Source organism: Salmo trutta, chromosome 28, assembly GCF_901001165.1.
Source record: "Salmo trutta chromosome 28, fSalTru1.1, whole genome shotgun sequence".
In the NCBI taxonomy this organism is placed as follows: Eukaryota; Metazoa; Chordata; class Actinopteri; order Salmoniformes; family Salmonidae; genus Salmo; species Salmo trutta.
In genome coordinates, this window is record NC_042984.1 from 28,871,106 (window position 1) to 28,881,351 (window position 10,246).

Here is a 10,246-nt window from a genome sequence, read left to right on the forward strand (position 1 = left end):
GTATGCTTACTGGTCATAATATGGATATAGTTAGTATGCCAAAAGTTACCTGGTGGCGTACTAAATGCAACAAAATACGAAGTATACAGGCATTTAGGGCCCATAATGCAATTCAGAAAATGGGTGTGGCTTCCTATTTTTTCAGATTTGAAGAAAATGGCCGAAAATATGGTGCCGAAGTGCAACTAGATAGCGGATATAAATTAATTGCTTTAACTAATGACAAATGTTAAGAAAATGTTGAGCAATGTAATAAAGTAATGACTTTTCAAATAAGTTACGTTACATGTTATGTTGGCTACGCTATCCTTACGAGCCGCATAGCATTACAGCAGTATGTACCGGTATGTTAGCTAGTTACCTAACGTTAGTTGGATACTAATACATCGAACTTGCCAGGAAGTATATTCACTACTCAACGTTTATTGACTTGATTATTCACAATTCTTAGCTAAGTGGTATAGTTGTTGTGCGATTCAATGGACGTTAATTCTGGCTCCTATTTCAGAGCATCTACTCCTATTTCAGAGCATCTACTCCTATTTCAGAGCACTCTCGCGCAGAATAACTGATGAATTTCCGAACGCTCAACAGCCGTTTAATATGGCCGGTGTCAGTAAGTCGGCAAAAAAGCGCAATTGTTGTCAGCAGCAGTTAAAGTCACCAATGTTCTGGATGACATAATTGCCTAACCAGCTCTACTAGGGCAAGTAAAATGGTCAGAGTGAGGTGTTCTCTCATTTGTGTCTGGAAGTAGTTAGCAAGCTAACCAACGTTAGCTTGGGTGCTTGACTGCCGTTGTGAGGCCAGAACGCTCGGATCAACCCTACTCGTCGGCCAGAGCGTCCAGTGTGCACTCTAAACACTCCGAAAATTCAGAGCGTTTTGCTCTCGAAAGCTCAGAGCGCACTCAGGAACTCCTGTTTGAATTTACAAACACACCCGGAACCGTAAAATGTTTAGCTAGTCATTTGTTATGCTAACAAGCTAGCAAGAGGTTGCATAGCAACAGCATCAACTTCCGGTAGACAGGCGAAGCTCTTGTACTTGAACTAATATTATGTAGTATACAGTATGTTAGTATGGGTATTCGAACACAGCTCTCGTCTAATGTACTCACTCATGATGGTCGCTGAAGCTCTGGAGTAATCGTAGAAACTGGATTTTAAAGGAGATCTCCTGTGTGTGATGAGAGGATGATCAATAGCAGTGATTAGTGCTACAGTGCCATTGACACATTAGGCCCTTTCACACTGCATCTTAGCCCCAGGCTAGACTGGCCCTGGGCTAGCTTATCCTGTGTTCACACAAGCATTTGTTAACACTGGGCTAAGGATTCACACTTGTATTCCAAAGCCCTGGGCTAACGGACAAACAACCAAATGTTATAAGCAATAAGACATTTAGTAACATTAATTTCCTCTCAATTCTGGCCTGGCATTTGAATTCCAAAACAGTGATGGTTTGTATAAACCTTGCTTGTCTGCCTGTCCGACATCGGGAAAAAATGTTCACTTTTAAAATTCAATATCATCGCTGTGCAGAGAATGCTGATCCAGGTGAAATCATGCAACAATATTATCATCATTAAATGTCAATAGAAAAGCTATGAAAACGAGGAAAATTTAGCATTTGCTGCCCTTCCAGCTGTAGAGTTTGTAGCTTTAGTTGGCCAAGTGAAAAAAACATTAGCCAGCCTGCATAGCAACCATTTTTGTTAGGCATAGCAACCAATGTTATTGCATGGAGGAAAGTATTTTCTTTTTTTATCCTCAGATGGAAGGATTCAATATTATGAATTGTCACAATAACGTGCAGAACACATTACAGGCATCACAAGCATATGTAAACTAAGTGAAAGTGACACTTTTCACATTGGCTATTTTGGTACCGAGTTTCTGGGGCTAACCCCGAAAAGTTGGCACTAACCCTGCTCTTACCCCTGGCCTAAGGTGCAGTGTGAATGTGCCCATTGACCCAGTCCCAGAGTGGAGGGGTGTTCTTACCGGGCTGCAGTCACAGTTTTGGTTCTGGCCATGGAGGACATGGGAAGACGTTTGCTTTCTCCAGATCAGCTTGTCAAACAGGTTATTAAGTCCTGGAATCAGTTTGAACTCTGCCAGCATTTTGTGAACCTGTTTACCAGGCACGATACGTTTACAAATCAATCACATTTATTTGATAAAGCCCTTTTTACATCAGCAGTTGCAAAGTGCATTGTGCATTGCAGATACCCAGGCTAAACCCCCAAAGAGCAAGTACTGCAGAAGCACAGTGGCTAAGAAAAACTTTACAATCTCAGTCACTAATTGAACCCATTTTTCCAAACCAGCTGTTGTAAACTCCAGATACCTGGCTCTCACCTGGTTCCTCTGGCGGCCTATGAGTAGCACACAGAGCACATAGAGCACCTCCACCTTGTACATGATCTCATGAACAATCTTCATGGACTGGGGCAGACGGTGTCTGAGAGGGCTGGTGGCCAGAGAACTCTCGTCTGAGGAATCTGAGAAAAAGCACAGTGTACATAACAAACGGAGATTATGACAACATATGGTACTGTACCCATAGGGCCCGAGGCCATCAGTTCTATTTTTTGCCTGATTCCGTTTTTTCCCAAATTCCATTGTCTTTTGTTTTTCCAGGTGTCAATTTTTCCTTTTCAGGTTGTTGGTTTCAAAATCACACCTTTTTAATAAAATAAATAAAAAAAGGATATTCTAAGTCAACAACAATTCCGGAGACCACTGAAAGGTCTGGGAAAAATATAATACATTAAAGGGTAACTACTTCCAAAAATATAATTGTAAGTGCCACCAGCAAGAGACTGTTTGGTTAGAAATGTTTCTGTAGTACTCATGTGATTGCAGAGTTTGGAAAACAATTGGCCACTGGATTGATGCAAATAATTATGATATACCAGGTAGGCAAAGGTTACTTTGTAGTTACCTTCTCCATTAAATGTTTTTTGGGAAAGCCTTTCCATCTCTACCAGAAGAAGGTTATCATTAGCATCATCGCTAACAGCTACACATAGCGTAGACATACACGCACACCACACAGGGGGATTCCTTCGCCGTTTCAGAAAGTTGCAGGAAAACACAAATAACTATTGCATTTAGTTTGCGTCTTATGATTAACTAAGTTCAATACATTTAGTTGACTTAAATCCATTTTAGAATATTATTGAATTACATTTGGATTATGTCTGGATTCCGTGACTCTGCAGATTATATAGGGCCCTATCTATAGTCTGTCACACTGAACCTTATTACTAAAACGATGAACAGTCTTTTATACTGTAATCCATAGAGGGCTTAGCGTCTGCGGGTTTTTCCTTTCAAATAAGACCTAGACAACGAGGTGAGGCGAGTTCCTTACTAATTAGTGACGTTAATTCATCAACCAACTACAAGGGAGGAGCGAAAATCCGCAGACACTCAGCCTGTGTAAGCAATACATTTCCATGCCTAAGATGACTGGAGCATGACGTGCATTAGGATTGAATGGCGGGAACCCGGTTATGGAGATTTACTGGCCAAAACTAGAAGTCGACCGATTATGATTTTTCAACGCCGATACTGATTATTGGAGGACCAAAAAAGCCGATACCTATTAAAATCGGCCGATTTATTTATACATACATATGTAATCATGACAATTAAAACAATACTGAATGAACAATGAACAGTTATTTTAACTTAATACATTAATAAAATCTATTTAGTCTGAAATAAATAATGAAACACGTTCAATTTGGTTGAAATAGTGCAAAAAAAGTGTTCGAGAAGAAAGTAGAAGTGCAATATGTGCCATGTAAAAAAGCTCACGTTTAAGTTCCTTGCTCAGAACATATGAAAGCTGGTGGTTCAATATTCCCAGTTCTTCAATATTCCCAGTTAAGAAGTTTTAGGTTGTAGTCATTATAGGAATTATGACGCGTCGACTATTTCTCTCTATACCATTTGTATTTCATATACCTTTGACTATTGGATGTTCTTATAGGCACTTTAGTATTGCCAGCCTAATCTCGGGAGTTGATAGGCTTGAAGTCATAAACAGCGCTGTGCTTTAAGCATTGCTAAGAGCTGCTGGCAAACGCAGTAAAGTTCTGTTTGAATGAATGCTTATGAGCCTGCTGCTGCCTACCGCCGCTCAGTCAGACTGCTCTATCAAATCATAGACTTAATTATAGGGGCGGCAGGGAGCCTTGTGGTTAGAGCGTTGGACTAGTAATCGAAAGGTTGCTGGATCAAATCCCCGAGCTGACAAGTTAAAAATCTGTCGTTCTGCCCCTGAACAAGGCAGTTAATCCACTGTTCCTAGGCCGTCATTGAAAATAAGAATTTGTTCTTTGCCAGCCAAACCCTAACCCGGATGACGCTGGGCCAATTGTGCACCGCCCCATGGGTCTCCTGGTCGCGGCCGGCTGCGACAGAGCCTGGACTCAAACCAGGATCTCTAGTGGCACAGCTAGCACTGCGATGCAGTGCCTTAGATCACTGTACCTCTCGGGAGGCCCCTAGGTGTCCAAACTTTTGACTGGTAATAAATAAATAAATATATATATATATATATGCGTCAGCCTACTAATTATACAAATAGGCTCCATTATATTTCAAAATTTAAATCAAATTGGATAGCCTCCCTGTGGCTCAGTTGGAAGAGCATGGCGTTTGCAATGGTGTTTGCAACGCCAGGGTTGTGGGTTCGATTCCCACGGGGGGCCAGTACGGGGGGAAAAAATATATATGTATGAAATTAATTGAAATGTATGTAAGTCGCTCTGGATAAGAGCGTCTGCTAAATGACTAAAATGTAAAATGTAAATTCGCTAGCCTATACTTGTAACTTTGTAGCCGCATGTGCCGCACCAGAACCACATTATCTCAAGTTTGAACGAGGTGCGTAATTCCAGTCCATATCATACAACACAGTACAGTAATACAGTTCACAATCGTAAAGATTAGACTACTGAAGCTTGTTTCATTTATTTACCCAAGAGAGCATATAGCTAGCTACATCTATGGGCTTTTATGTTTTTCTGTCGTGCGTAATGTGGAGTAGCCTTATATATATATATATTGGATAAAGGCACAATCATTTGGGCTTGAGCTCATAAAATGTATTTAATGCAGGGCTCATCAGGCTCAGGTAGCATCAGGCCTGAATTTTCACTTAAAGCTCTAGTCACATCCAGACAGTCTATTTATAGGCTTTTGAATGACAGTTCCAGTTTTGGCAGGAAACACTGGGTTACCCAGGAGAAAAGTGATTTGTTCTCGGGATGGAACATTTGTAAAATATTCACCCCTACAGTGCGTGCATATGTGTGAGGGAGAGTGCACGTCTATCTATTGTTCTGACCTGTGCTGCTCTGCTCGGCGTCCTCTGTGGCCATCTGCATGAGTGCGTCCAGCACCAGGGCGTTGTCCAGCCAGGTGTACCAGTCCTGAAGCTCCAGCAGCAGGCTGGATGGCCCCGAGGCCTCCGACACCTTCCTGGTGGCCAGCTTACATAGCCGCTCAATGAAGCCCGGGATGTTCAGCAGGGCCACTGATACACACGGGGGAGAACAGATTATTTGATTATCAATTTACTCGTTCCCGTCAACAGAGTGATAAGGAAACAGAGGCATTGAGGAGTGCAAATCCATAAACTTCTAATTTTACGCGTCACTGAGCAATAGAGGGAAAAGTCATTAACAAGCATTTTCTTCATTCAATTATTGAATGTGAGAACTCCATCTCCAGTCTCTCTCAGGTTTGATGGTGAGAGCAGTCTTACCCTGGTTGACTTCAGAGTGGGACGGGCAGGGGTTGGCCCTCTGCTGGGCGTTCTTGGCCAGCAGCGTGTGCTTGTCATCGTTGCCCATGTCTGGCTCAGAGATGGTGACTGACAGGATGCGGCAGAAGTTGGCTAGCTGCTGCTGATTGAAGCTCTGGACCAGACTTGGCAGGTTGGGGATGTCCTCCAGCTGGATCATCTCCTGGAGCACAGAGAGGAAGGTAGAAGGTACAGGTTATTGACATTTTGGTGCATCTTTTAGGCATTTAGGTTCAGTGGGATTCAGCCAATGTTAATGAATAATTTGTAAGGATTGACAGTGATCTTAAGGGTTTTTAGGCTATCCTTACCTTCCTGACCCCTAGAATGTCCTCAATCAATGTGGCTGTTTGCAAAAACGTTTTCTTGTTTGACATCAGTGTAAACAAAAACATGACAAAGTCATCTCGTGATGCCAGACTTTTCGTGACTCCTTCCATCTGAAAATGAGGGAAAGCTAATGATTGGCCTTTTCTGACTAAAATAAAGATAAGGTGGACATCACCCTCTGTCAGACAGTGTTAAGTTGCCAGATAATATCTTACATGCATTCAAACCCTATGTATCAATGGCATTGATACTTACACATATACAACAATTGTACAGAACACTTAAACAATCCTTGACAAGGTCATCACTCACTGCAAAGAGAACACATGTTAGATTGTATTCAGGGCATCTTAAATTGGTTCCTCACATTTGCAAAACTATGACCAAGGAATGTTTTAATGTGGCTTACTTTTAGGGACATTGGTCTGCGTGGTAAGGGTGGGTCTCATCAGAATCTCCACTAGTAACTAAGGACAAAGCAGGAATTATACCCTGACACAGCATATATGACCACTGACAAGACAGTTATATTTGCCTCTGTGTCAACATGTTGGAGACTCACATCAATGCCTCCAAAGAGGTCAAAGGTGTATGTGTTGGGACAGTTGGACTTCTGCACTGCTCTCCTGTCCTCTGTCACAAACGACATAGCCTCCATGGAGAGAAAAGGTGACACTTCCTACCACACCACAAAGACAACACAAACATGTTGTGAACAACACACCTGTCAACTCAACAGCAAATACCATCACAGCTCACATGGGAAAAACAAGCATGAAACGTTTGCCTCTACGTGTGGTATTACAGCTCTGACCGAGGTCTGGGAAGAGTATTATTTGCACCTTGATGATGGAGTGGATCTGGGAGAGGTCACTGTTGAGGTGACTGCTGTCATACAGTCTCTGCAGCAGCACTGGAATCCCATGCCACTGGCCCTGTTGGTCTCTTTCCTGGAGTAGGGCCTCAGATATCTAAGGACAAAGAAGGAACACCATAGGAGCAAAAACATGTCACGGATTGGGAAAATGAAATACACAAATCAGTGACTGGGCTAGCTAACAGTTACACCAGTTTATGTAAACTCGAACGGCTGTAACGTTAGCCTGCTAACTGTTAGCTAGATAACAACTTTCCTTTGGGTTGCCGTGACTACCATACTGACTAGCTAACGTTAGTTATCTAATGTAATGACTACATACACTTCCGACTTCTACTATTTTAGCTAGCTATCTAGTTAGCGGTCTCAGCGCTTCGTTGGAGTAGACGTAGCTAAATAACAGTTACGTTAGCGAAAGTTAGCAAGCAAGCTAACTGGCTTTCTTCGTCCCAAACCCTTGTAATGTCGTCTTTTAGCAAGGATTTCTAAATGTGTAACGTTATTTTACCTCTGTCGCTCGACTAATTGCCCGGCCAGAGCTTTGTCCATGTATGATCCTTTTAAGGATGTTTTTATTACTATTTCTTCGAGTCCGAGGGGGCTCGGGTCCTTCTGTTGTCGCCATGACTTCCTCCTCTTTTGCTTCTCTTAACAGGAAGTTATATGGACTGTCGACAGAATAGTTCGCACCATCTTGGCAAGAAAGGATGGAGCTTGTCAGAATGTACTTTTCGTAGCAGGTTAGGAGACCTTACGCAACAGGTAAGGATAATTAACCTAGCAGCTTAGGATAATTAGGTTAAGGTTAGGAAAAGGGTCAACTAAAATTCACACAAAAAAAATCTACTTTTGACCTATAGGCCTACTCGGTTCTACAAGTGGGCTAAGTCCCCTCAGTTCAAACTTGTGCTCCTTCAATTTAAGTTCTATGTCCCTATGTATAAATATATTGTTTTAAAGTTCAAACGATTAGCTCGGTTTCCTTCCAATTGGCAACAGATTTTCATGCGAATACAAAAACAAATCTGCATAAAAACAATATGCGCATTTTCCCACCAGCGATGTTTCAATCAAATTGACTTGTTGCAGATAAAAGGCTGTAGGCAATGATGTAGTGCACATAAAAACTCCCACATACCAATTAAAAAATACAAGTTAAATTGGTTTCCATCGCATTTTCAACCCTATTTATGGTTCTCACAAAAATGAGCCTGCAGGGATTTATAGTCTTGCTTGCATGTCTACTTTGACGCTAATTAGCATGTTCAAATCTGAGAGTAAATAGAGCCGAATATATGTCCGAGAGATTTACATGGTTATCAAAACATCACGCCAGGGTAAGCCGACACAAAACACAGCCCTTATTTGAAGTGTTTCTAAAATTCCCTATGGGAAAAATGAACGGTGGAAAAACGATTGGAACCTTTTCCCTGTATGACAGCTAGGTTTTATGGGTATTAAGCCACCAATGTGGAGCTCTATGGAAAGCCACTGGGGCAGTTCGGTATGACCAGTGGCGATTTTAGCATGTCAATCTTTGTGGGGCAAACGCAAATTTTTTTTTTATATCAATGCCAGTGAAGCCACTACACAACACATGAATTGCTCTTTAACGGAGACAAATGGTGCCCATAAACTGTTAGGGCCTACATAAAGCTGTCCCGACGCAGAGCCTTCCTTTCAGCACCAACCATGGAGTGAATCCTTACCACCTGTACACCTGCTATCAGTGGAGCCTCATCTGGCTGCAAAACAGTTCATTCAGCCTCATTTACTGCATTTTAAAAACCATAGCTGATATGGCTGACTTGTTTAAACAAATATGGTTTCTACTGACACCTTGTGAATTTGTGCAAGTTGATAAGAACCGCAATTCTCCTTCAATAGCGAACGCCACCATGAGTTTGGACTTCTGAACCATACAAAAACATTAAAGCCTACCATTAAGTATTTTATTAGGCCTAAAAAAGGAAGGAAAATACAATCACGTTGACCCACTTTTATAGACAACATACCAACGCACTGCGCAAATAAAACCATCCCTCGCAATGTCTACATGGGTCATTACTGAACTTTTTGTTGAAAAAAAATATTTGAATGGGAAGAGACTGTCACTGGGAAACATGGTTACAGACCCAACAACATTTTGTATCCGCTCCTCGAGGAGAAAAGCACATTGTGTATTATAATTAGCTAAAGTATGCAAAACAATGAACTAATTCCAACACTGCCTAAAATGATTAATAAGAGACCTATATAAGCAATATAACAATTGAGATGTACAAACTATGACATGAGGGAACAATGAGCGGATAAGATGCAAGCCGTACATTTCAATTAAAACATACAGTGCATTCATTAAGGATTCAGATCCCTTGACTTTTTCCACATTGTTACGTTACAGCCTTATTCTAAAATGTATTACATTTACACACAATACCCCATAATGACAAAGCAAAAACAGGTTTAAAAACTGAAATATCACATTTACATAAGTATCCAGACCCTTTACTCAGTACGATGTTGAAGCACCTTTGGCAGCGATTACAGCCTCAAGTCTTCTTGGGTATGATGCTACAAGGTTGGCACACCTGTATTTGGGGAGTTTCTCCCATTTTTCTTTGCAGATCCTCTCAAGCTCTGTCAGGTTAGATGGGGAGTGTCGCTGCACAGCTATTTTCAGGTCTCTCCAGAGATGTTCGATCAGGTTCAAGTCCAGGCTCTGGCTGGGCCACTCAAGGACATTCAGAGACTTGTCCCAAAGCCACTCCTGTATTGTCTTGACTGTGTGCGTAGGGTCGTTGTCCTGTTGGAAGGTTAACCTCCGCCCCAGTCTGAGGTCCTGAGCGCTCTGGAGCAGGTTTTCATCAAGGATCTCTCTGTACTTTGCTCCGTTCATCTTTCCCTCGATCCTGACTAGTCTCCCAGTCCCTGCCGCTGAAAAACATCCTCACAGGATGATGGTGCCACCACGCTTCACCTTAGGGATGGTACCAGGTTTCCTCCAGACGTGATGTGATGCTTGGCATTCAGGCTGAAGACTTCAACCTGGGTTTCATCAGACCAGAGAATCTTATTTCTCATGGTCTGAGAGTCTTTAGGTGCCTTTTGGCAAACTCCAAGAGGGCTGTCATGTGCCTTTTACTGAGGAGTATCTTCTGTCTGGCCATTCTACCATAAAGTCCTGATTGGTGGTGCTGCTTAGATGGTTGT

At 42.0% G+C, this 10,246-nt stretch overlaps 1 protein-coding gene across 1 annotated transcript in view; it reads right to left on the minus strand.

Moving 5' to 3' along the window:
* The window catches only part of LOC115165952 (short transient receptor potential channel 4-associated protein-like), a 13,804-nt gene extending 5,922 nt beyond the window's left edge, over window positions 1–7,882 (minus strand). Inside the window, exons 1-11 of the mRNA XM_029719491.1 lie at window positions 7,542–7,882; window positions 6,999–7,127; window positions 6,719–6,835; window positions 6,566–6,623; window positions 6,412–6,467; window positions 6,138–6,266; window positions 5,788–5,989; window positions 5,368–5,556; window positions 2,364–2,506; window positions 2,007–2,135; window positions 1,121–1,179 (exon numbers count right to left, since the gene is read on the minus strand). Coding sequence (XP_029575351.1) covers window positions 1,121–1,179; window positions 2,007–2,135; window positions 2,364–2,506; window positions 5,368–5,556; window positions 5,788–5,989; window positions 6,138–6,266; window positions 6,412–6,467; window positions 6,566–6,623; window positions 6,719–6,835; window positions 6,999–7,127; window positions 7,542–7,658 — 1,328 coding nt within the window. The 5' untranslated portion in view covers window positions 7,659–7,882. The remainder of the gene's footprint in view (window positions 1–1,120; window positions 1,180–2,006; window positions 2,136–2,363; window positions 2,507–5,367; window positions 5,557–5,787; window positions 5,990–6,137; window positions 6,267–6,411; window positions 6,468–6,565; window positions 6,624–6,718; window positions 6,836–6,998; window positions 7,128–7,541) is intronic.
* Between the last annotated feature and the right edge of the window lie 2,364 nt (window positions 7,883–10,246).